The sequence below is a fragment of the Triturus cristatus genome, chromosome 9 (genome assembly GCF_964204655.1).
Source record: "Triturus cristatus chromosome 9, aTriCri1.1, whole genome shotgun sequence".
Taxonomy (NCBI): Eukaryota; Metazoa; Chordata; class Amphibia; order Caudata; family Salamandridae; genus Triturus; species Triturus cristatus.
This window is the reverse complement of record NC_140592.1, coordinates 133,797,588-133,824,427: the sequence shown is the minus strand read 5'-3', so window position 1 is coordinate 133,824,427 and position 26,840 is coordinate 133,797,588. Positions and strand designations below refer to the sequence as shown.

Genomic DNA, 26,840 nt, shown 5'->3' with positions numbered 1-26,840 from the left:
CCCCTGAGTAGGCTTTTGAATGCTCTCCTCCACTACCCTGAGAGAGTCAAGCACTACAATGGGGTGCTTGGTTCCCAGAGAGGAGAAATTGTGGAATGATGACTTGCACAGGCCTTACATCCTGCACAACTAATAACCCAATTTCCTACATGGTTGCATCAGAATGCCCATGCACCATTCATGGAATACACACTTGATGCAAAGTTACCCAAAGCAAGGCACAGCTCAACTTTGCATTACTTTGGTGAACTATCGAATGCAAAACCAAATTTGCGTTGGATAATAAATCCCACCCTACCACTTTGCGCTGAGTTTTCATCACAAAAGTGATGCAAACCTGGCGCAAAGCATAAGACAAGTCACTCAGGGCAGCAAGTAAAGTTACAGATGAGAACAGAAGAGCGCAATGCCTACTAAAATGTGGAATTGTTCTTCTCTCTTACGGCACTTTTGGTTGATATGTGCCAATGCAGGCACCCTTGCTTCATGGTGCCATAACTTAGGGTTTACAGTCCAAAGCAAATCAGGATTTGCACTGGAGTGTAAATCCCAATACAACACATTGGGCCTTTTTTCGAGTAAGGCGGTCCTGGTACGCCTTACTCGTGGTGGTGGTCTGACCACCTCCATCCCGGTGAGTTTACCTGCTCTGTAAGGACTGTGGTGGTCAGACCACCACAGAACCACCACCAGGATCTCACAGGTGTGCAGATTGGAGGCCAAATTCAACCAAACTTTCCACCAAGCATTTTTTGGCGGGCTCACGCCTTGAAATACTTGGAGGAAAGGTTGTGAAAGGGGCCCCCAACAGGGATATGGTGGGTGCCTCACAAGCCTGGTGGTCCTCCTGGCAGAAGCAGCGGTGGCGGTGTTACAGGAGGACCGCCAAACTCGTAATAAGACCCATTGTGTTGGGTTTGCATCAGTATCTAATATGTATGAACAAATACGTGCCTGGGCCCTTGTCATGAAGCCACAGCAGCTTGCACCACCCATTGCAGCCAATGACAGTACCAACACAACTTCTAATTATCCTATTCCTGCAAGTTTGGCAATTCAAACTATTTCAGGCCCCAGAACTATAAGAATGGCTTGGAAGGCAGGTGTTAGTCCTTTATAATTTATATTGAATTAATAAACAGATGTTGGTGTGCTCTTCTCTAAATTAGACAAACAGCACCACCATGTGACAGACTATCATGAGTGGTGGTGCTGACAAGTAAGTGCTAGTGCCTTGCACCAGAAACCACTGACCTGACAGTTTTAATTCAGCTGTTATCCAAACTTGCAACGGGAATTGGATTATTTCACACGAGATACCGAAAGTACAATAATATTATGCATGTTAATAGTAACTTATTCCATTAAATGGCAGTCACAGATAAACCATGTGATCTAATTTTGTTCCACAGGGCTTTTATCAGGAGGTGGCAAATCCTATCTTGATGGAAATTCAGCTACAATATCCAGAAGACAGCATCTCACACCTTACAGAAAATAATTTCAGACAACTCTTTGAAGGATCAGAAATTGTTGTAGCTGGGAAAATTGATAATAATGACGTTAATCTTTTCAAAGCAGAAATCAAAGCTCAAACAGTAAGTTCCGTGATAGTTTACCTAAATGTAAGTTTCGGAATGTTTCTTTGACTCAGATGTCATAGTTGTATTGTCCGTCCTCAGAATTGTTATGGCCATTTTCAGGCTTAAACATAGTCCATTTCCCATTCCCATCCACAAACGAAATACTTTTAATAATTATTCTGATTTTATTATCTTTAAAAGTGATTTTTGAATGGTATTTTATGTTGATTTCAGTAGGTTTGTTGTTAGCTTTCATTCACTGGTGTCAGAGGGTCTTACTGCTAGAGCTTTTATGTCCTGGCTTTTTTTAGGGTATGTCTTCATCTTTTATCATGTTTATATAATATAATCACTAATGTTGTCTGGAGCCCGAGCAAATAAATAAGATTGATGTAACCTGTCTGGAGTTTCTCTATGTATGTGAGCTCTATCAACTCAAAACATGTGTCCAAGTCTTCTGTATATGACCTGTGAGATTTGCCACCCAGGGGGAGATTTTCAAACCTTTTGCGCTGGTTTAGCGTCACAAAAGTGATGCTAACCAGCGCAAAATGTTTTTTTGATACTTACTTTCCAGTGTGAACATGTTGTCATGGAAAACACCCTCAAAGTAATGAAAAGCACTGCTTTGCATTACTTAGCACAGGGGGTGCGTTACATGGATGGTACATGGGCGTTCCCATGCAACCACCCATGCCATTTGATACAAAACCATATTTACAAATATTTATAGACATGGTTTTGCACCAAAAGTTAACGCCCCTTCAAAGGAGGTGCTAAGTGGAGAAATGTTTTCATTTCTCTGTGCTTTTCCAACTTTGCATGAGTGCTGCACTGTGCAACATGCACACAAAGTGGGAAAAGCTTTGCATTGTATCTAGGCATGGTATCTTGGGTACCCTTCCTGTGCAAAGCCAATGCTAGACTCACACACGCACCTTAGCGCTGTGGCACTATGGTGTCTTCGTGGTGCACAGCAGCTGTAATCAGCGCCACCGCTAGGGAAAGGGGAGGAGAGAGCCATATCTCTAGAGATATGACGCTCTCCTGCTCCCACTCTGTCGCGCAATGCAGCTCAGCCTCGCAGGGGGCTGCACTGTGTTTTGTGCCAATTTGTAAATATCCCCCCAAGTTTTGTTGAGGAACCTGAGCACCAACACCATCAGAAAGAGCTTGACTTGCTTGCTCTTTCCAAAGTGCTTGATTCAAGCAGCTTCCAAGAAAATTAAATACCTTATTAATGCTTGTTTTTAAAATTAGGGGCATATTCTCAAGCCCCTATCGCTACTGGAACGTCACTTTCTTTGACGTTGCCGTGGCGATAGGGCCTGCGCCCTATTCCCAAGGCAGCGTTAACCCACTTAAAGTGGCTTAAAGCCATGTTAAGTGGCTTCATGCTGCCTTGAGAATAGGGCCTATTTCACGCTAAACTTAGCGTGAAAGGGGGCGTGCAGTGTGTGTTGCGGTGGGCATACCAACGCAACACCCATTAAATTCGACGCTGCCAACTATTATCAAGGGCGGCAATAATAGACCAGAAAAATCCTGTTCTTAAGGTGGCGACACAAGAAGAAATGCTTAATTTCTCCTCGTTTTTGCTATTTCCATGTGTGCTGCCTTGTGCAACACACATGGAAATAGCAAAATGCCATGGTTTGTTCATGTGATATTTTAAGTAACAAGAGCAACCCATACGTCCTTGTGAGCTGGGTGAGTACAAAAGCACAAAACAATGTTCACAAGGAACTAATTTATCTTGAACAGTACATAATCTGCAACTAGATTAGTTGCTCTGATGCAATCTTAGTCGAAATTATATTTATTCATTCATGACCCTCCATTGAGTCACAGTACAAATTATATCAGAGTATCCATACATACTCGTGTATTCGCATTCCTTAAAAAAGCCCAACAAACCTTTTAATTAAAGATATACCTTACTGCAGCCGAAGTAGGTAATTTTATTCTGCAGTTACAGTCTGTACCACAGACGTATTTCCTTAAACATAAGTCATTAGAATATTTGCATTTCGTTGCACATTCGTAGTGGGACAGACTGTAACTGCAGAATAAAATTGCCTACTTCGGCTATAATTTGTACTGTGACTCAATGGAGGGTCATGAATGAATAAGTATAATTTTGACTAAAATTGAATCAGAGCAACTAATCTAGTTGCAGATTATGTACTGTTCAAGATAAACGAGTTCCTTGTGAACATTGTTTTGCTATGGTTTGTTTATGTACAGGAAGGAATCCCTTCCTGTACATAAACAAACTTTTTAAAAAATGCCGTTTTGTAACTTACATGTGTGCTGCATGAAGCAGCACACACGTAAGTTACTAAACAGCATTTAAAGTTTGTTTATGTACAGGAAGGGATTTCTTCCTGTACATAAACAAACCTCCCTGCTCGGAGACACCCTTGCACCCTGGTGCCTGCGTTGGCGTTAAGTCATGAGACTTAACGCCGTTGCAGGGAAAAACGCCAGGCTGCACCACATTCTTGAGAATAGGGTGCAGGCTGGCGTTTCCGAAGTGGCGGTGGGAGGCGTTAAGCCAAGGAGGCTAATGCCTCCCACCGGCACATTCTCGTGAATATGCCCCTTAGTGTCTTGGGGGAAATTCAATATGAAACCCCTAAATTAACCTTGTTTTTTTTGCTTCCCCTCCTTGCTAGGTTTTATTATAGGAAGGTATTGAAAACCCACCACTTTTGTAGGCTATCAGCCATTACAACTGGCATCAGTGTATGGCATGGTTCAGTGACATTCTTCTGCACTGCCAAAAAATGCCCCCATGCTTATTAAAGTTACATTCATGAGATTGAAGCATCAAGAAATGCATTGATTAACTGCCTTGCTATTTTTTATGCTCAATGCTTTTTCCCCCCAGCAAACCCAACAGAGAGCATGCACACATCATTTTTGTCAGTGACACCAATTCACTTTGACCCTGTCAACAAGTATTCCATGGTTCCTACAATTGACTGGTCCAACCTCAACAGTACACATTAGAAACGACCTCAGGCACCATCATTCACACAGCATGTCTCCAAATTACACAGGTGTCTGGGCATTTGCCACTTCAGCAGCACATTTGTAACAGCAAAACATTGAGTCACTTCATTATATGCCAAAGTAGCCTCATGCAAGGATTGGGGAGAGAAGAGATTTATTTATTTATTTGTTTCTTGTGACTTGTATAGCGCACTATAACCCAGGGGTCTCTAAGCGCTTTGTTAGGATCAGCTATACAATAAAAAGATGCATCAGATTAAAATTTAGCGGCCACCCCACGCTTGCTGGAAAAGCACAGTTTTTAATTGCTTGCGGAAGGGCATTAGTTTCTTTTCATTGCGGAGTTTCAGCGGTAGTTTATTCCACATAGCTGGCAAAGTATGTGAGAAAGCACGCCCACCCACAGTGGTCAGTCTACAGCGTGGCTGAACCAGACATATGGAATCAGCAGATCTAAGCACCCTCCCTGGTTTGTAAAGGGACAGGCGAGATTTCAGATAGGTGGGTGCTCTGCCATGAAGCGCTTTGTGTACAATGCAGAGCCCCTTGAACATTAGCCTCTGCCTAACTGGCAACCAATGGAGTTCCCACAGGAGGGGGGATGCCTGGGTACTCCTTGGTTTCTTGAAAATGAGCCTGGCAGCATCGTTCATGACCGTCTGCATTCTGTTTAAGAGGCCCTGTGGGAGTCCTATATACAATGAATTGCCATAGTCCAGCCTAGCCAAAATCATTGCAGAAACCGCGCTCCTTAGGGTGGAAAAAGAGAGCAGCGGGGAAACTTTCCTGAGTTGGCGAAGGAGGCCGACGCAGCAGCCCACGACAGCTGTGACTTGCTTTTTCATGGACAGCTTGCTGTCCACCTGGATGCCCAGGCTCTTAACCACCTCAGCCGGTTCTGGAGGCGTGCCCAACTCCCCAGGCCAGAAACGGTCACACCAAGGGTTGCCAGCGATGGTAATCGGCAACACCTCGGTTTTGTCCGGGTTGATTTTTAGGGAGTTGCCGGACATCCAGTTAGCTGTACTTCTCAAAATGTTTTGCAGTCTGGTAAAGGCATTCTGGCTATCCTCCAGCTGGATAATGATCTGGGTGTCATCTGCGTAGTTATATACCTGACAGTCCATTTGATTAAGCATTCGAATCAAAGGCTGTAGGTATATGTTGAACAATAGGGGTGACAGAGCAGACCCTTGTGGGACTCCGCAAGTGATCGAGGTTGCGGTAGAGAGCATGTCACCTAATTGCACTTTCTGCGTCCTCCCTTGAAGGAAGGATGTGAACCATGCCAGTGCTATGCCCTGAATGCCGAAGTCCCTCATCCGCGACAGTAGTTGTTCATGACACACGGTATCAAATGCCGCGGAGAGGTCCAACAGCACCAGGGCCCCCGGGATTTTCTTGTCTGCTCTGTTCCTAAGTTCGTCTACGATTGACAACATAACCAGCTCCGTGCTGTGATTCGCACGGAAGCCTGCTTGATTCGGCTCTAGCAGCGTGTTGCTTTCCAGATGTTCTGAAAGGGTGATAAGGACATGCTGCTCCAGGACCTTCGCCAAGAATGGTAACTGGGAAATTGGTCTGAAGTTCTTCAGACATTTTGCGTCTGCCCCCGGTTTTTTTAGCAAGGGAATCAGACGGGCTTCCTTGAAGGCAGATGGCACTTGACCAGTTTGTAGAGAGAGGTTCAGGAGACTCAGCACGTCATCCTCAATGCCCGGGAGTGCGAGTTTGAAGACTTCAGGTGGGCATGGATCCGCCCTAGAGCCGGACTTGACCCGTCCCGTGAGGGAGACTAAACTCTCCTTTGTAATCAAGGGTAGATTAGAGAGCGGGATTATAATTGGCAGTATGGCTGGGATATCCACCGGTGGACAGTCAATTTGCGAGGTTGCCGTAATTTTAGTGACCAAATCAATGACTTTGTTGGTGAAGAAATCCTGGAACTTCTGACAGTCCTCCTGACTAAAGTCCGGGGGCTGTTCCTTGTTCTTCCTGAGCTCCGTGAGGACTCGGAAGAGATGAAGTCATTGGTTGCCTATAACATTTTGAAATGCTCTTGCCCATTCTGAAAATGGTTGTATATGTCAGAGATTGAGGTAACTCCCTTTACAAGGAGAGAAAGGAAATAAAACACTCCTCAACTTCATAATGGTGTGGGGCAAGGGTTGTCTCCACACTGAAGATGTTTTCCATTGGAGGGAAACAAGTGAAATAATAAAATCTACAACTGCACAATGGAATTCTTTCTCCCCACTTCAGAATTGTACTGTTGGTTAAAACCTTGTGCACAAAAAACGTTGAATGGTGCAGAACACTTCTGGGAGTTTTGCGAATTGCCAACAGGTGTAAATGTACACATGTGGACAGAAGTATGTGTAAGGGTGTTCTTATGGAGCTTTTCTTTGTAGCCTGATGGACAGTGTTAAAATGGTGAGGATTAAAGCAATATAATAATGCCAGCAATACTTGGTGGAGGGAGTCCACCAAGATAAGTAGAAGACAGAAATTATACAACCACAAACTTCCTTTGAAGTAACTCTAATTTTTGTGTTTCGGTTTTGACAGCACGCCAGTGACCTGGTTTACAAAGTGGAAGAAAATATTGCAGAAAAAGAGGACGTTTTGAAGCAAAACCACTATGTTTTTGGCAACTTCATTGAAAGGCTTTGGGCTTATCTGACCATTCAGCAACTGCTCGAAAAAATGTAAGACCATACTGTGTTTTGGCTACCTTTGTGCATTTACTGAATGTTATGTATCACTGACAATTGTATGTGTGTGTGCCTAGATTATGCTATAAATCCTTTATAATATATGAGAAAAGCTTTGACATTTTAGACACCATGAAACACAAAGAGTTAAATGCACTAAAAAAATCTCTTAACTCGTCGATAGTTTGGCTTCAAAATTCATCAAGAAGAATATAACCCGTATAGTCAAGTAACGATCACGCATAATACCATTATCACTTTCCAATTACTTTTTATCCAACCGAGACATAACCAGAAACACATTTTGTTGGTAAAAAAAAATGCCCAAGGATAGCTTTTAAAACATTAATACTTCCTACATATCTGGTTTAAAAAACTAGGACTTCTAAATGTCTGGGAGGAGTTGAATTACCAATCCTTAGGAACTCAACATCATTTTTATTCACCCAAGGAGCCAGATAGTTTGGAGAAAACAAAACTCACTGTCCTATTTGGATGTCAATAGGATTTGCCTTATTGAAGAACTTCAACCCAATATCATATTTATCCATGAACAAAATGACTCCAGCGCCCCTAAAATGTAAACACTAAAAAAGCTATCTTCACAATAGACTCACTACTTGTAATTAAGTTGCACAATTCAAATATGAAATCTCTCTGGCATAATGTTAAAAATGTGAATTGAATGAGACACTCTTGAATGGTTAGGTTATGCTTCACAGAGGATCCTCTTCTATAAACACCTTTGCACTGGCAAATACATGCAATCATTTGCCAATCTACACGAGCATTATCACCTACAAAATATGGATTTTTACAAATTCATAGTGTGGCCTTTGCATACCGGGCAGCATGGTCCACCAAGCTCAGGATGAACCTGTTGCCTAGGGCTGTCACAAAGTTAATGTTCTTACCATGACAGTGATGAAATTCAGCCTGGCAGGTAGGACAGAACTTACAAAATGCATCTTAAGTCACTCTCATTCTGTGTTGCATTTTGTTGTGGTGATGAGTTGTTGTGTTGTATTATTTTTTGTGTTGTATTTTTGTTTTGCATAATTGCGTTTTTATTTCTGAAGTGTTTTGTTGTTGTTATGTGGTACACTATTTTTACTTGTTTAGTTGTTCACTACTATGTTTTCGTTGTGTTGATATTTCGCTCTTGATTTCGCTATTGTTTTGTGTTCTGTTGTGGTCTATGATTACTTTAGAGCTGGTTGCAAATGCTGTTGAACTTCCAGCTATAACAATCTAGTCTAGTTAAGTTTCAGTAATAACTAATTACCACTATCCAAGGTGATAAAATACTGCTGGTAAAGCTCTTCATTTAATTAGGATTTAAATACTGGAGCGTTCTAATCTTTTCTCTACAGATTGTCAAATTATAGTATTTATTAGGTTCCCAATAACCTTTAAAAATTCCTAATGTTGGACTTTAAAACTGTGTAGCGACGATTTTCAAGATTATTGTCATTTGAACAGCTTTAGTTATGCTCATTCATGAACATTGTAAATATGTTTATTGCTACATTTGTAAATAAGGATGACTCGACTTTAATTCTCTTTGACAGATAATACACAAGGAATAACACAGATATTTGAACTTATTTTTATAGATTTACCCTTTTGTTCTCTGTCTATTTGCTCATTGGCAAAATGTTAAGAATTGTTTATATTCTAGAATTTTAACAAGGGGAGATGTCAAGAAGAATGTGGAAGAGGAAGCCTTGCAACTTTCGCTGAAATACAGCTTTGTCACATCCCTTACGTCAATGGTGGTCACCAAACCTGAAGATCAGGAAAAACCTATGGTGGCAAACAAGCCTACAGAAGACAGTATGTATTCCTATTTACCTAAGGCAATGTGCATTATCAGAAGAAATAGATATCAATCACCAGTAGACACCACTATCTAACACTGTACAGAAGTATCGTAATTTACGTATGATTTGTTGTACATAGAACGCACCTTTACAGGAGAACATTTAAATGGAGTTTCAGGGTTATTATTTTGAAATACATTAAATTCTACAAGTAGATTAAATAAAAGTGCAAAACGTTCTAGCTTGAAGTATTTCTATTGAAGGTTTAGGGTCTTAACCTCCCAGTGGAATTTATGTTTTGCTTCCACAAACTTTACACTTTGATGTGCTCGAATTGGATATATTTATAAAAGGAATTTACATACTTCACCTTTGGTGAATTGTGCAAGTTGTGCAAGCAAATTACTATCTGAAGAGGGGCGTGACAGTGGACTCCTTTTCAAAGTGCGGTCGCTCAGTGCAATTTGGCATATTGGCCCACATTTCCATATTATGCTCAACCCAATACAAAATGCAATATCTGGGTCTGGAAGAAAATAACAATAAAACATGACATTGACCACCCATGACTTCGGTTAATTACAATCCGCAATCCTTGCCTGGCCGAATGGATCCAGGTTTTTCATGCTGGAATGAAGCACACCCATTATGACTGGGCTTTTTTTTACGAAGAAGGGACACTAGTGGACAGAGATATGTGTATCGACCAGTGACACCTCCAACCACTTGTCAAATATAGACTAACCCAATTGCTATATTGGATAGGGGACAGCAGGGTACAATTAAAAGCCAATAGACAAGACAATGATTGAAACCTTATTTCATAATAATATTTTAAAAAGGATTTGCTTACTCTACATGACAATACACCAATCACAAACAGAACAGGACCTGGCTCAACAGATACCTGATGGCACTTGGGGAACAGCGTGGACTAGGGTGGCAGAGATGTTGATATAAATGCAACACAGAGAGACGCATATAAACTCTTCTCCAGGTGATATCTCAACCCTGCCCATATGAGAGCAATAAGTGGAGACTCTGACCTCTGTTGGAGAAATTGTGTGTAGAGAGGGGATATGGTACAAATCAATTCCTTCTCATGAAGAGTACCTACACCTTTGAATTGGCCCTTGACAACAAATCAATTCCTTCTCATGAAGAGTACCTACACCTTTGAATTGGCCATTGACAATGTTTACCCTGTAATAATCAGGAAGCTTTATTTGCAATGGAGGCACGGGTCCTTGCCAATTCGTGCTTTTACTAGTTCCTGGTCTCTGTCGACACCCAGTATTTGCCCGGCATGTAGAGCAAGTGATGAAACTGAGCTGCATCTTATATTCTTTTGCACAGGTTATACTGAGGCGCGCAGAAAATGGATTATTCCTATTTGCAGGAACCTGGGCTTCACCAGGTGCCATGAAGCCTTTAGAATTCTTAAGAGCGAAACGGCCGAGCACATTGTGTTCGCAGTGGCAAAATTTTTGGGGGCTTTTTGGCACAAACGGAAAAAATATTTAAAAATGCCAATCTGATTCATTGTATGTAATTAGCATGTATTAGCCGTGTGGCTGCACTATTTTTAAACATTTTATCTATTGTCAAATGTTTTTACATTCTTTTTATGTACTTTTATGGAGTTGCTCCGAAATAAAGTTTTCTTGAACTTGATATGGTACACGTGGTTGACCTGTCCAAAGGTTTTAATCTTCTGGCAAGGGTTGATTCAGATTGTGATAGTGATCACAGGAGTGAACCTCCCCGCAGATTCCGGTATCCTGATAGGGACCCTGGACGAGAACTTCATATATCCACTTACAACCCATCCAGCAAACTCATGACTTACCATTCATCCCCACTACAAGTTTGGTGGGCAAAAGTGTGGTCAATCTATGCATATGAGAAACTGTCAGCACTAATACATGACACAAAATATGCGTTTGAAAAAAATGTGGTCTCCCGTTTGACCTTCATGAAAATGGGTACAAAAGGGACCTATCGAGCAGACCACCTATACTCCAACTTTCCAGGATTGATGGAATGTCCTAAATGTCTGAACCTGCCCTACTAGACGTTGGTGCCCAAACTACTTTCTGAGCCAGAACCAGGACAGGATATAATGGTACAACCTAATGACTCCATGCAACTTAAGCTCAATAATTATTTTTTTGTTTCTTCTCACCATATACCGCACTGTACTTATAGGACCTTATTATGAGTTTGGCGGTGCGGGATCGGGACTGCCCTGCTCCCGCACAGCGAAACCCATGTACAAACCATGCACCAGATCAGGAGCATGAGAAACGCACTGAATGGGAACATCAAAGGCAGTACCTGTGAAAAACTCTTACATTCCTATTTCACTATTGCCGGGCTTACCTCTCCCATAGGATAACTTTAAAGCTACCTTATTCCATTTAATAATCCATAACTTCCAAATGTAGACAGGTAAGCAGTTCATGTTTCTTGTCTTTGGAATTGTAATGAAAAATCCTCTTTTATGGTGAAGCCAGATTTTAAATTACAATTTAATAAATGTTACTTTTAGAAAGTTTAACAAAGAAAGAAGGAGTTCAGCCTGTATTGGGCAGCAAGGCTAGGCCCTGCAAATTGTGCTGATGGTTAACACTCACACAGACTTTTAATTTTGTGAGCAAGCAAATCAATTAACACAGCCACCATTTACTTTTTGTAATATTCAGAAAAAAATGTGCAGGTCATTTATATACATCAAAATCATACACAATAGACAAACACACATTAGAGAACAATCTGTAAATCCTTTAGCAGAATCCTGAAACTAGGCAAAACATTTCACAGTACATCACATGTAATAAAAAACACAGTACAATACTATTTCACCTATGTATAAACATATGCCAATGTTGGATACTTGTTCTGAACTAATCTGTCAGAAAAAGAGCTGGACCGATTCCAATCCAAGCTCGGTACTTGTGAGGTAGTGTGAAAGGTTTTGTGGGTTTCAGGTTCCTGCTAAAGGATTGACAGATTGTTCTCTAATATGTGTTTGTCTACTGTGTACGATTTTGGTGGTGGAGTAACACAGGGGGCCATTACAGGCCCCAATTGACCCATGCCTCCTGAATGTACCTACATTCAGGAGGGGACTTCCCCGCTCCCACACTGCCAAACTCATAATGAGACCCTAAGACAGTTCTCTCCCTATGTGTACAATGAAGTGTCACTACAGACAAAAACAGTAAACTGACACTGACTTTCCCTATTAGTGTACACTAACATTATGTGGTCTATTTCAGGTCGATAACTAATCATGCAGAGCTTGCATTGCGCCAGACTACCTGTCCGCAGTTACCGGGCTGCGCACAACAGTAGCGTCCCACACGCAGCCCTCACACCTGTGCACATGCGTGCACCCACATGTTCATATTTTAACAGCCACATGCGCCTTACCCTTGGTGCGTCGCAGAGGCCTTATCTTAAAAGGTAGACACTGGTGGTAAACATTTGCAGTCCATTTGCCATGTGACTACCATGGGCGAGACACCTGTAGTGAGGATCACCCACAGTAAAAAGTCCAAAACCGGGTACTGAATGGATGGAACCCAATTGCAACAGGGCTGCATATCGCCTGTAGTTAGATTAGAACCACGGCCAGGAAGACATGGCACCGTGCACTTCAAAGACAAGCCTCTAGAAGCTTCTCCCGATTTCAAAGGCACTATTGTGTGTAAATATTGGACCACCCACACCAACTCTTTAGTACATTTCTGGACCTGTGGATACTCTGCTAGGAAGAAGGACTGCTGTGTGGCTGAAAGCACTGCCACTCTGCTGGACTGCTGCTCTGAAGGACTGCTGCCCTACTGCCAGTTGTCCTCTTGCCTGGGTGAGATGGACTGGACCTTCAGCGCTGAATGCAGGACCTAAGAGTTAACTCAAAGGCTAGTTGGCTAACCCCCTGATTAGAAGCCTCAGGGACATAGCAGCATTCCACCAACACTTAACTCATCAACTCAGCACTTCAGTACACTTCTGGACCTCTGGATACTCTGCCAGGAAGAAGGACGGCTGAACTGCTAAAGGACTGTCATTCTGCCGGACTGCTGCTTTGTTGTACTCCTACTTTGCTGGGCTGGCCTGCTGTCCTCCTGTCTTGGTGAGAAGGACTGGACCTGCTTCTCATGTTCTCAGAACCCAGATAGACTCCAACAGTGAGCAAGCAGGTCTCCTGATCTGAAGTCTCAGGGACATAAAAGACTTCCTACCCACCTGCTTCTGCACCAAGACGCTGCCATCTGTGAGTCCTGCCCTCCAATGTTGTGTCAGCCCTGTAAACTTGGAAGTAGGCCTGCAGTTGTTTTATCAAGCCCAGCTGTGGTCCCTATAGGAACTGATGCAAATCTGCATTGGAATCGGCACTGATCCCCGCAACTCTTCCCCACACAGCTGCTAGCTCGGTACCGATGCAATGTGACACAAGGCCCGCCAAGCTCTGCTGCACATTTCCCAGGAACTGGCTAAGAGTGACGCAAAGCCCAGCTTCATTTGAACCGAAACAGGACGATGCAAAGTCTCGATGCAGCACCTAGGTGGGTTCCTGTAGCTGGCCCGTGCTCCATCAGAACAAGTCATAGTTAACACAAGAGTTAGAAATAGGGAATTACAATTGCATCGGAATGAAGTTAATTGGATTTATCATCTGAGGGCCTTGCAGATGGAACATATTATATATCTAAAATATAATAACGTTTTAGATTATAGTACAACACCTATATCATTAGACCTTTATAATTATATGATACATGGGAGCCTGCTATCCCGGTATAAAATCCTGTCTCTAATTTCCTTATTACGGATGGCTTGTGACGTATCTAGTCAGCTGTAATAATTAAATGAAATAGCTGCTCAATTGAAATAAGTTATTACAGTCAAGGTGTGATATCACAGTGCCTTCTGCCAGAGCCAGCAACCAAGGGTCATGCCAGGTCACAGAGCATATTTGTGTCTGCAGTTTAAACAATGTAATGAAAATAAAGACTGATTTTTCAGCAGTGGTGGCTGTTTCTTAATGGGACTGGCAGGGGGGGATGAAAAATGAATTTTAAAAATCACTTATCTGCTGGCCGGCCGCCGCCTCTCGGTTCTTCAGTCCACTCCAGAGGCAGAAAGCACACAGGTTTCCAGAATCCCCTAGCCGATATCGACGCTGCTGTCACCAGCATGACAGCAGTGTCATGATTGGTCAGAGCTCTGTGGTTCAGCGCCCAGACAGGGACTGGGAGCCTGTGCATGTTCATCACCCAGGCTGCGCTATGCAGCAGGGTGGAGAATATGCTAAGTGCGCATGACTGTTTGGCTGGCCCAAGACAGACGGCAATACAGTCATGCGCACTTAAGAGAGTACCTACCACTCCTTACCCTGCTCTTGTGACAGCCTTGCTCCGCCCGCACCTAAAATGTAATGCAGCTGAGCTAGGACAGAAAAATAAAATGATAATAGCATTGCATCACTATCATTTTATTTTTCCTTTTTGAACTGTTCACTGAGCAGTGGTGTGACGCTCCTCTGCCTTAGTGAAGGAGCCGCCACTGCTTTTCAGGCTTATGATCTGTTTTTCTAGAAGAAACCACAGTGATGAGCAGAAAAGAGTAATTTAAGGCAACATGGTTATTTTTAAACACTAAATATCATAACAGGAAAAATACAAACTTCCTGTCTTTTTCTACTACAGTATGAGCCTGAATGCTTTTTCACTCTGCCTTATATTAAACTGATTCTAATGCCTTTTTCCAACAAAGTTCTCACTTCTATTTGATGTGATTAATGTCACATTAGAATCCACTTTTATTCTTCATGCCTGGAGGAAACTTGATGTATTTTAAGTAATAAAATACCCATTGCCATATATTAAATGGATATTGCATGTCACCTTGTAGTTCAATGACCTTATAAAGGAACTTACAAATTGTTTTAATGTACAGCAAGGGGTACATAATCCATATAGTATTGGAAACTTCTCCCAAAGGTTCTGGCCCAGATTTACTAACTTTTGGCACAACGCTACACAGCAAGAAAACTTGATGTGGTGTGACAAATGGAGAGAGCATGAGTGTGCCATATTTACTAAATATGGTGCATTTCTGCCCTCTCTCTGTGCAGATGCACTGAGTACTGGCTAGTGCCAATGTAGTCACCCTTGCGCCATGGTGCAAGGATACCTGCATTGCAGGCAGGATTGTTTTTGTTCAGGATAGGACACCTTGCTGCACCAAAACAATCTTCAGAGGCATTTTCCTCTTTCTATTCTGCAGCACATGTAAAAATGGGAAATGAGGAGGAGAAATAAACATATTTCTCGTTGTTATGAAATAGTTGGGATTGGGTACCATTTTGACACATTTCCAGCTTTACTATTCTTAGTGTATCGGAGAATGTGTCTAAATCCATGGGTGAATACGTGGGAACACCCAGTCAGGTTATTGCTGGAATATGCCATTATGTACTTTATAGTATCTATTGTATTCAATTGTTTCTGAATATTGGTCAAACTGTGTCTTAAAATGCCCTGTTTTTCTCGATTGTTGTTTTTCTCTTTATGCTTCTGCTAAATAATTATTTTTTTAAAAACATCCACACTCCACCTATCGATACGCCTTCCCAACGCAGAGTAACTTAAGGCAGCAACTTGCACCACCTTGCATTACTCTAGATTTACTAAGCCACGCAGTCTACACAAGATGACTTATGAGTTCAGAACCTTTCTGTTGGTAACTAAAACACTTTTAAAAGTACATGGACAATTGAACTGCACTTGTTTGATCTATGAGTGCAACCTCGATGTAACTGGATATATAGCAATACAGTAAAGCTTCCATCTAGGTAAGGACTTTTTATTTTTAAGGCGTGCTGTAATGATTTTTTCTTCTTTCTTTTTCAAGGTATCAACCCAAGCTATCCGGATATCATCATGCATGCAAGTAAGTTGCCTATAAGCTTGGCTTTGACCTGACCCCTAAAAAGCTGCGGAACTTCAGAAAAGCATCCATACGATGTTCATTAATGCCTTCTGCTATGAGCTGAGTTGCTCATAGCATACCCCAACGCAAGTAGGCATACCTTGTTTATTGCAGCATGAGTGTGCCATTTACAAAAGGGTGCTTTCTTTGCCTATTGTAGAAGACATCTATCACTTTAGTAAAATTGATAGAAAGGAGCAAAATAAAAAAAAGAACACGGATAAAGTGGAAAGACATAAATAAAAAAAATGGGACTAAATAATGAGAAAATAATGGAATTCAAGAAGATTACTGTAATCAGGTATCGCCTACGGTTTGCAAGGTGCAATCCTGGAAGCCGCAGTCAGCCTTTCATACTTCAGAGGTCTATGAGCTTTATAACATGACACTGGGAAATAGTACCACCTATTAAATGCTACCTAGAAAACTTGATAACATCATTTTCAATCGTTCGTGACTGAGGAAGGTCATTTAAATAATTTTTGAGGATTTTGAGTGAAAAATATTATCTGTGAAATGCTGTTTTTAAATATGCCTCCAGTGTACAAAAATATGATCATATTTTCAAAGCCAGGAGCAGCCTTCATTGTTTACATGTAACAATCCACATTGTATTCAAATGCCTGTGAATAGCGCACAAAAATCTGCACATGGTAAAATAAAAATATGCCTAAAAAAGAATCAAAATGTAATTTTATATCCTTCGTCGAAGTATGGAAGAGTTAAACTCTTTTTAAGTCTGTCAGAGGCAGCTGTACCTGTCTTGCAAAAGCTAACCATTTTAACAACCAATGGCTGCCGTTCAGTCCCTCTCTGCCGATAGTTGCAGTGAGGGTCACTTAATTGCTAATCAACCAAATTCCATCATCCGTTCAGCTATTGGCAAATTGTAAATGTCAATACTGGTGTGTGGAGCTGTGCTTCTTTTATGTGACCATTTCATTGTAGTTGTATGAGCCTGAGTGGGACAAGAGTGTCTCCAGGCATGTCCACATCTCCATTCCCACATGAAAGCAGGCCTTTCATGTAGCTGCTGTTGGAGGTTTAGGAGGTGAGGCTGGAGGCACCACCGTGTCCCTCTAGACAGGGAACTATGGAGGGCCCAGCACCACTAGTGCTGTCAGGCAGAGTGTAGAAATTGTCATCCAGGCTCTGCTGTACATTGCCAACCAGGATGAACGGTTCTCACAAGCTTCACAGCTACAAGTGACAAGCTGCCATAGATGCCAACATGGCTCAAGCACAGGCAGCTCCAGATTCCACCCCGGTGACCCACTCCCTATTCTGGGTATCTGACAAAGTTGGAAACAAAGGGGGTGGGTGCTGTCCGACAACTACTCTATGCACTATTGAGAAGATGTCTAGCCAGTGGTCTGGGTAAAATGAGGTTCTCTGTCTTTCAAAGCTGGCGAAATAAACTCAGCTTCCTATACTTCAAAAAAGTAATATGAAGCCTCCATGCTGTGTTCTCGGTTCCTGAGCCTCAGTCTACCCCTGGGTACCTAATGCATCTGAACATATACCCAGGGAGTCACTGTTTGCACCTGGTGCCAGTGTTACTAAAATGGTGTAGATTTTGAGCATTTTTTAAGATAGGTTTTTACCCATTCTGTGTCTAAGTAAAAATAAGTTGATCTGTAAAATCTATATCTAAACTCAAAATGGAGAACATTTTTGTTATTGCTGCTATAAAATTATAGGTGCAGTGGCTTGTTTTGAAATAGCGATCTAAACAACACTGAATTTGACAACATACGTTACGCTAAGCGGCAAATGTGAAATTATTACCATTGCACAGCAGCAAGGCACACCTTACTCAAAGTATGCTTCATACAAAAGGGCACATTACAAATGGGAGAAAAAAGTGACAACAGGGTTGTTGGTAGTGACCAAAGGACGATGCGAAATTAGGATCCGTATAAGGGAATATTATACCCCTACCTACGACACAACATATGCCTAGGTTCTGATAAAAAGAAGCAAGGAAGAGACCACAATCCGCAAATGCAGATCTATTCTACCACCTCCTACTCAGTAATAGAATTAATCAAAAACACAAAAAATATTCAATAAGAAACAAACCATGCCAAATTCAATAGATTTTCCTTTTTCATAACTGAATGTGTTTATTCTTTGTTTGAAGAGTGTGTACGAGTGCAAACTTTTGATTGTGTGTGACTAGGTGGTGGATGTCTGAGTGGATGATTTAAGGAATGAGTCAATCAGTAGATGAGTACATGGACGATGAACGGGTGACTGACTGTATGGCATGATGCACACTCATCCATAATTCCATCCATCCATTAATCCATCCTCTCAGCCACACACTCTTACATCCAACTGTGCTTCAATTTAACAGTTAATTGGATCGACCCCATTTGGTCTCATACTCACCCATTCACTCATCTCTATGTTCTTATCCACTTTCCATTCTATGTGTTTTTCTCGCACCTTCTTCTGTCTTTGCCTTGCAGAATTTGGGAACTGTGTGTGCCCCATGGAATGCAGAGTTCCCGATAACTTCCGCTGTGAAGCAGAGTTTTTTTTCTATTGGAGCGTACAAGACTTATTTTAATGCATACTGGCAAGTGTGACAAGACTTTGTGCCAGCTAGCGAGTGTGAGCAAGACTTGACAGTTGCTCGCGTGGCTTCTGGTGCTTTTTCATGATGTTGGCGAGCACAATGGACCTCAGCTGCACCTTGAGCAGATTCTCAACTCGAGAAGCAGTTAAGTCTACTCGAAAAGGTGTTTTGAGTCCAACAGACCATTCTGAATGTTTTTTATTGCGAAAAAACGTTTTTTTTTAAATTTTACTTTTTTCCCCAAAAAGAAGGAAGTGCCCCAGAAAATCCAACATCCTGTTCCTGTCCAGTAGGATCCTCCTAGTGCTTTGTATATCTCCTGGTCACTTTTCATTTGGATTTAGAGCTGAAAGGATCGCTCTCTTCGCCTGTTGCACATATACCTTCGGATTTAAGGACTTTATTTTTGTGATTTCACAAGTGAGTTCAAACACCTATGCACCAGTATTTATTTGTACTTTTATTTTATTTCTAAAAATGTATTGTGGGTGGGCTTCAGTTTCAGTAGGGGCCTAGTTATATTTTTTATTCTTTTTAAAGGAACAATGTTGCACAGTTAAGTAAATTGTCTCCATGTTTGTTAAATTTGCAATATTTATTTATTTTACTATGTGGCCTAGTCTACCAATAGGCCATCCAGCCAGTATGCCCAGGCCAGTACTAGTCATGGGTGCAAGGAACAATTCTTTCTGTGGTATTTGTTGCTTTAAAACATCATTTAGGGCTGGGATGCCATTGAATTACATTTAAAATGTGTTTTTTTTGTATTTCACAATTTTTTTGTGTACAAAAAGTGTATATGTGGGGTAAAATTTTATGTCTTGGGAGGATGTGTGGTGCATTGTTGAACATTTTTATAGCTCAGTTAATCTTCAGCATTGCTAAATTAATGGTAGTGTTTTCTTCATTGTTACCAATGCCTCCTTTGCCTGGCCGGTTTGTGTGTGTTTCCCATAGGCCAGCATTTGTCTTTGTTATCCATGCCATGTGGCCAAGGGCCATTTCAGGTAGTCATTGTCCATAGGCCTGCATGTGTTCTTTGTTTTCCAGTGCTCCTTGCTTGTTGATGTTTGTCCATATGGCCGTATACCATTTTGTGTAGCCAGCCAGTGTGCTTTTGACATAGACCTGGATGTGTTGTTTTTTGAGGGCATGCCTCCTTCCTTGGTACTTGACCAGGTGGTCAGTGGCCATTTTGTGTAGCCAGCCAGTGTGCTTTTGCTATAGGCCTGTGTGTGTTCTTTGTTATGGAAATTACTCTTTGCTGGCTGTAGTTGTTTGATCATGTGATAGATGGCTATTTTGTGTAGTCAGTCAGTGTACATTTGCTATTGGCCTGTATGTGTTCTTTGTTGTGGCCAGTCATCCTTGCTTGCTGCTTAACCATGTGGTTATTGGCCATTTTGTGTAGCCTGCCAGTGTACTTTTGCCATAGGACTGCTTGTGTTCTTTGTTATGCCCATGCCTCCTTGCTTGCTGCTTGACCATGTGGTCGGTGGCAATTTTGTGTAGCCAGCGAGTCTGCTTTTGCCCTAGGCCTACAAGTGTTCTTTGTTTTGGCATGTCTCCTTGCTTGCTGCTTGACCATCTGGTCAGTGGCCATTTTGTGTAGCCAGTCAGTGTGCTTTTGCCATAGGCCTGAATGTGTTCTTTGTTGTGGACATGCCTCCTTGATTGCTGTTCTTATTGACCATGTGGTTGGTGGCTATTCTGTGTAGCTAGCCAGCGTGCTTTTTCCATAGGCCTGTATGTGTTCTTTGCTGTTGCCTTGCCTTCTTTCTTGTTTATTTTATATTTTATTTATATTTTTTTCTATTTTTATTTTATTTTAATTTATTTTATTTTTTTACATTTTCCCACCATCCACCCACCACTTGCCTGCCATAGGCACACAGCCGCACAACAGTATTAATTTTTTAAGTATTATTTTTCAATTTTCCCCTGGGCCCCCTTCCTGCCATGGGTGCACAGCACACACCAGCATTCATTTTTAAGGAGTTTTCCATTTCCCTCTGGACCCCCTGCCTACCATAGGTTCACAACACACACCAGCATTATTTTTGTAAGGATTATTCCTTTTCCCCCAGACCCCCTTGCTCGCCATATATGCACACCAGCATTCATTTTTTAAACCTGAAACAATTTCATCTTCACCTCCCTGACTGTCACAGGTGTCTCTCTTAGATGCACACAAAGCAATCAGTTGTGGTGTAGTTTGACTTTGAAATGCACTGTTGTTGTTAATTATGTAGGATAATAATGATAGCTTAAGTAACCACCCTAAATTATATTGTCAGAACTAATACAAACTGCAACAATGACATATTTCACTAAATGGTTTTCTTGTTTTCTTTTAGGTGCACAAGAGACAACACCCACAGTAATGCCAGACAGTCATGTGAGTCCTCCAATAAACCTGCTTGTGCCACTGCCAACTGACAGCTTTCAGAGGCCACAAAAAAAATGCTGCCAAGAAAGTGGCCAGGGTGGAGAAGAAGCAGATTTCAACCACTGGCGTGCCTACCAGAACCTTTTTCGTCAGACTTTGACCTGCTGCACCGGCCTCCTGGGAGCAAGCTGGGAGCAGCACTCCCTCATCAATGGCACCACCCCAACCTAAGCCCAAGGCCATGTCTCTCATCAAGGCAGACACTGCAATAATGTCTATGCTGACGAGCAGTGACATCAAATTGGATTTGTCTCTATCTCAAAGTAGCATCCAATCGTTGCAGGAAAGTGGACAACAGCCGCAGCCACCAATGGATCTTCCTGAAATAGGAACAGAATGTGAGGTTGAGCTTCCTGCTAAGCAAGAACCTCCTATTTTACAACCATTGGCTTCCAGATCTCCAGCAAGAAAAAAGAAGAGTACTCCACCATCTTCTCGAAGGCACCCTTCTGATAATCTGGACCTGTGTTGGACCCCGGGTGAATCTGAGACATGCAAGAAGCGGCACAGGAGAGGAAAGTTCCTGAAAACCTTGCAATTATGGGAGGGAATGAGGATGACGTGCCAGTTATTGTGAAAGCTGTCCCAGAGGAGACTGACATTATACCTCCTAGTATTCAACCTGCTGTGAGTGAAGTGGCACTGCCACCACCACCAGTGCCAGCTTGCATATTTGTTATTCTGAAGAGACCTGTATCCATTACAAGCTCAGTAGAAGTACGCACTGCAGAGAGCCAATTGTCAACATGCCCACCTCCAGTTCTTCAGGCATTGACAGTGCCACAAGTGATCCACTGAAAACGTACACCGCCCCAGTTTGGGTCTTCTTTACACTTAGCAAGCAGGGCAACATTGCAATATGCTCCATTTGCTTTGCTTGTGTTCATGGAGGTAAGCTTGGTACACACTATGGCACCGGAAGCAACCAACTCATTTGAAAAAACATCACATACTCTGCTGGGAGCCACAACTTAATGAACGTTCTGCACATGGTGGTGGTCAAAGTGATGTGAGAGGAGAATAGGCTCTGGAGCCTCCCATCAGAGTGGGAGGTGTAGGTGATGAGGAAGAACAGGGTGACCTCTTTATGCAAAGCAGACCTGTCACAAGTAGAGCACCAGTATCACCTGCCTCAGAAACTTTGCATTGGTCCCAAAAGTCAAATGGAGACACCACAGCAACAGCATACAGTGACTGCCCCAAGATGCACATTATGTCTACCACCTCCAGGTCTTCTCCGGAAATCGCCTGCATCAGTGGCACCACAAATGAAAAATCTAGGCTGCTATTACGTGCATGTTTAGTCAGGGGGATGCCTATGAATGCAACCACCCAAAAGGCACGTTTGTACAACTGGAAGCTGGCTAAAATATTAGCAGTGAACCTCCTCCCTTTTTCTTTTGTGGAAAGAGTAGGTTTCTTAGAGTTTGTGGTGACCATCTGCCCAAAATGGAAGGTTTACAGCAGGACTTTACTTTGCCAGAGTGGCTGTTCCAGCACTCCATCTCTATGTGCTGTAATTGGTTGGAAAGGCTTTGCATCGTTGTGCTGTTCAGAACAGTTGTCAAGCCAGTGTATCACTGCACAGTGGATCTCTGTTGTGGGGGTTAAACAACAGATAGTGTCTGGTCTGGAAGATACATTTAGGGGGGGTTCTGCAACATGCAACAGTACCCATGCTCGCCATTGAGAAATCCCATGCAGCTGCAAACATCTTAGAAGTCTTTAACATCAAGGTGTTTGAATGGTTGCAATTCAGAGGTCTCAGAATTGAATTTGTTGCTATGGACAATGGCAGTAATATATTTAATGCCATGGCAGATGGTGGCTATTTCAGGGTCCTATGTTTGGCACACTGCATCAACATCATTGTGCAGGACTTTCTCAAACAAGAAGACCTAGTCAGAAACTTACTGACCATCTGCAGAAGAATCTGCACTGATTTTAGCCATTCTTCTGAAGCCTGGAAGCATTTAAAGATCATTCAGTTGGCTAATAGACTACCAATTAAAGCCCTCATACAGGAGGTGCCAGCATGTTGGAACTCAACCTATTACATGTAGCAACATCTGTTTGAGCAGTACAAACCAATAATCAGGTATGTCATGCAAAGAACAGGGAACGCAACTAAAAGCATGACCATTGGAATGGACAATTGGAAACTAGCCAAATGCCTGACAGAGATGCTATTTCCTTTGGAGTTTTTCACACAGGAAATCAGCAAGGAGGACAGTACGATGGGCCAAGCTATCCTGTTGTTATATCTGTTAAACAACCAGTTAAAAAGCATGTCTGACATGTTGGCAGCTGTGGGTGATAAAAAAGAAGATGCATATACCTTGGCTCAGAGCTTAATCCTTCACTTGGCCAAGAATGCAAGGCTGCAAAAAGACATTGTGTCATCCAAACAGTACATCTATGCTACAATACTGGATCCACATCTCGAAAAATACAGGCCACTGTCATTCCTTTTTCAGAAGGGGATATTTCAGAATACAAGATGTGGATTGTTGAGTCAGTCAGAGCCCTGGAAGAAGAATGACTGGGACATAAAGTCCCATTCACGCAAAGAAGTTCTGGGATGCCATCTTCAACTTCCGGAGAGGCAGTTACGTTGTCTCACAACAGCCAACATAGGCAATGAGAACATCGGCAGCAACAACATCATTCATTAACTTTATCATTCAGGCCTTGTGTTGTTGCAAGTAAACACTTAACTTTTTCCTCTCCTGCCTCTGACTCCACTGCTCTTGACTCATAGATTTAATAGGTTTCGTTTTAAATATTAGCTCCCCATTGCTCAGAGGACGTTACCAATGCTAGTTTTTATTATTATACCAGGTCTTCTTTGCTGTGTCATGGTGTTAGTCTGGTCTCAGTCTTTCTAAAGTGACAATATAAATAATATAAATATAACCCACTAACTCTGTGTTTTCTTCAAACTAGTTGCCTGTGATGGATAATACGTTAATTAATCCTACAGTTGGAGTTCACCTATGTGGGAGTGGGACCTCGCTTGTGATTCCTTCTCTGTTAGGGCACTAGCCTGCCACTAGAACCACCACCACGGCACCTTGGGAAGCCCTGTAAAAAGAAGACTGAGACAGGTAGCATCCCTCGCTTCATCTATTCAGGTAAGAGAATTATGGATAATTGTTCTAGGCAACATAGGCAATGCCAATCCCCCCCCAGTGCTCTATACAGACAGGGAGTGCTAAAAAGCAGCAGTGCAAAGTAAAGTTTGAGGCAGAAATAAAGTAAAATAATTACTTTTTGAACAATAAAACTCACCCCTTCCAACCACAACTGGCCCATGCCTCTCCCCAAACAAATCTTCCCATCCCCAACCAATGTCCAAATGTCCAACAAAAAGTCCAACTAAACAGTCCCGGTCCCAACTCTCATCCCAATTTCCACCCTCTCCACCCACAACAAGTCCCTCCCACCAAAACAAATATTTAAAAAGGGGATAAAGAAAAGGACACTGCAAGCAGGTCAGAAGCTTCTTAAGGTGCCCTCAATGCCTGCCGGTCTACTTTCAAGACAGGCCAGCCTCAGCAGGGCACGGCGCTGGAAACAGTGGTCTGAGTGGAAGGGGAGGCAGCAGCTGCCTCCTGTTCCTTGACAACCAGCTGCTGAAATTCGGCCCTTATGGCCTTCAGCCTCTGCCGTCAAGGTAGGGCTGCTATCTCCTGCCTAGTAGGTTGTCAATCTGGAGGAGTAATGTCAAGCAAAAAAAAAAGACAAATTGTAAACAATGCTCTGTGCACAGCACTTGTTGAAAATTATATAGTGGCACAGTAGCAGTGCATTGCAGGTCCCCTAGGGCCATTCCAATTTGATGTGATTAAACTCACAGTCATTTTTTACCCTGCTGATCAGTGCTAAACTGCAAGTGCTTCCTGTGTAAATTGTGATTATGGTTGGTTATCCATGATTGGCATATTTGATTCACTAGTAAGTCCCTAGTAAAGTGCACTGTGTGTGCCTGGGGTCTGTAAATCAAATGCTACTAGTGTGCCTGCAGCACTGGTTGTGCCACCCACATGAGTAGCCCTGTCTCAGACCTGCCACTGCTGTGTCTGCAAGGGCAGTTTTAAACTGCCATGTCGACCTGGCAAATGCACCCACTTGCCAAGCCCATACCTTCTCTTTTGCTGAATTTAAGGCAGCCCTTAGGTAGGGCCAAGGTAGTCCCATGAGCAGGATGCAGCGTATGTGAAAGGTAGGACATGTACTGGTGTATTGTACATGTCTTGATGGTGAAATACTGCCAATTTCATTTTTCACTATTGCAAAGCCTATCTCTTCTATACTTTATCATTTGAGCCGCCTTGTAACATCTTACAAGTGTGACTCTCAATTGGGAAGAGATAGAGATTTGGAGTTTGGGCACCCTGAACTCAGAACTTAAGAAAACATATTTTAGTGAAGATGGTTCTTGAATTGTGTGTTTGAAAATGCCTCATATATAAATTGTTTTATGAAGGTAGGGAATGCACACCATTTCTATATGTTCAAAAATCCAAATTCATCCATATTTGTTGATATTGCGTGCTCCTTGGAAAAGTGCCTTGCCCAGGTGACACTTAAAAATAGACATCATGATTATGGGGCGACTTTTCACCCCTTCCCAAAGGCACTGCTTTTGTGAATACTTCTCGTTTCAAACCACATTTCTCCCATTTTCTCTGTATAAACATCCATTTTCTCAATCTCTTCTTTATAGTCCACTTGGTTCCACACGCTAATAAAACAGTCCGTCCTCATCTTTCTTGAAAAGGAAGTGTTCCTTTTCAAGAAAGATGAGGACGGACTGCTTTATTAGCAGTGACCCCTGACGAAGGGCCCTAGTAGCCCGAAATGCATTGGGTTTTTAATAAACACTGCTTCTGGATAAATATATGCGTCAGTACGTGTTTTTGAAGAGAGGTCTGGATGGGCACATCAAAAACATGAGAAACTTTTGAAAATTGGCATCACTTTAAGCGTGTGGAAAAATAAAAGCTAGAACAGAAAAATAAAATGTTAATAGCATTGCATCACTATCATTTTATTTTTCCTTTTTGAACTGTTCACTGAGCAGTGGTGTGACGCTCCTCTGCCTTAGTGAAGGAGCCGCCACTGCTTTTCAGGCTTATGATCTGTTTTTCTAGAAGAAACCACAGTGATGAGCAGAAAAGAGTAATTTAAGGCAACATGGTTATTTTTTCCACACTAAATATCATAACAGGAAAAATACAAACTTCCTGTCTTTTTCTACTACAGTATGAGCCTGAATGCTTTTTCACTCTGCCTTATATTAAACTGATTCTAATGTCTTTTTCCAACAAAGTTCTCACTTCTATTTGATGTGATTAATGTCACATTAGAATCCACTTTTATTATTCATGCCTGGAGGAAACTTGATGTATTTTAAGTAATAAAATACCCATTGCCATATATTAAATGGATATTGCATGTCACCTTGGAGTTCAATGACCTTATAAAGGGACTTACAAATTGTTTTAATGTACAGCAAGGGGTACATAATCCATATAGTATTGGATACTTCTCCCAAAGGTTCTGGCCCAGATTTACTAACTTTTGGCACAACGCTACACAGCAAGAGAACTTGATGTGGTGTGACAAATGGAGAGAGCATGAGTGTGCCATATTTACTAAATA

The 26,840-nt window shown here is 42.1% G+C and overlaps 1 protein-coding gene across 5 annotated transcripts in view; it reads left to right on the top strand.

Annotated features, from left to right (window-relative positions):
- The window catches only part of LOC146797516 (inter-alpha-trypsin inhibitor heavy chain H4-like), a 598,346-nt gene that overhangs the window by 206,348 nt on the left and 365,158 nt on the right, over nt 1–26,840 (top strand). For all 5 annotated transcript variants that reach the window (XM_085624535.1, XM_085624533.1, XM_085624534.1 and 2 more), the window contains exons 11-14: nt 1,413–1,598; nt 7,170–7,309; nt 8,997–9,151; nt 16,063–16,101. In XM_085624535.1, coding sequence (XP_085480661.1) covers nt 1,413–1,598; nt 7,170–7,309; nt 8,997–9,151; nt 16,063–16,101 — 520 coding nt within the window. The remainder of the gene's footprint in view (nt 1–1,412; nt 1,599–7,169; nt 7,310–8,996; nt 9,152–16,062; nt 16,102–26,840) is intronic.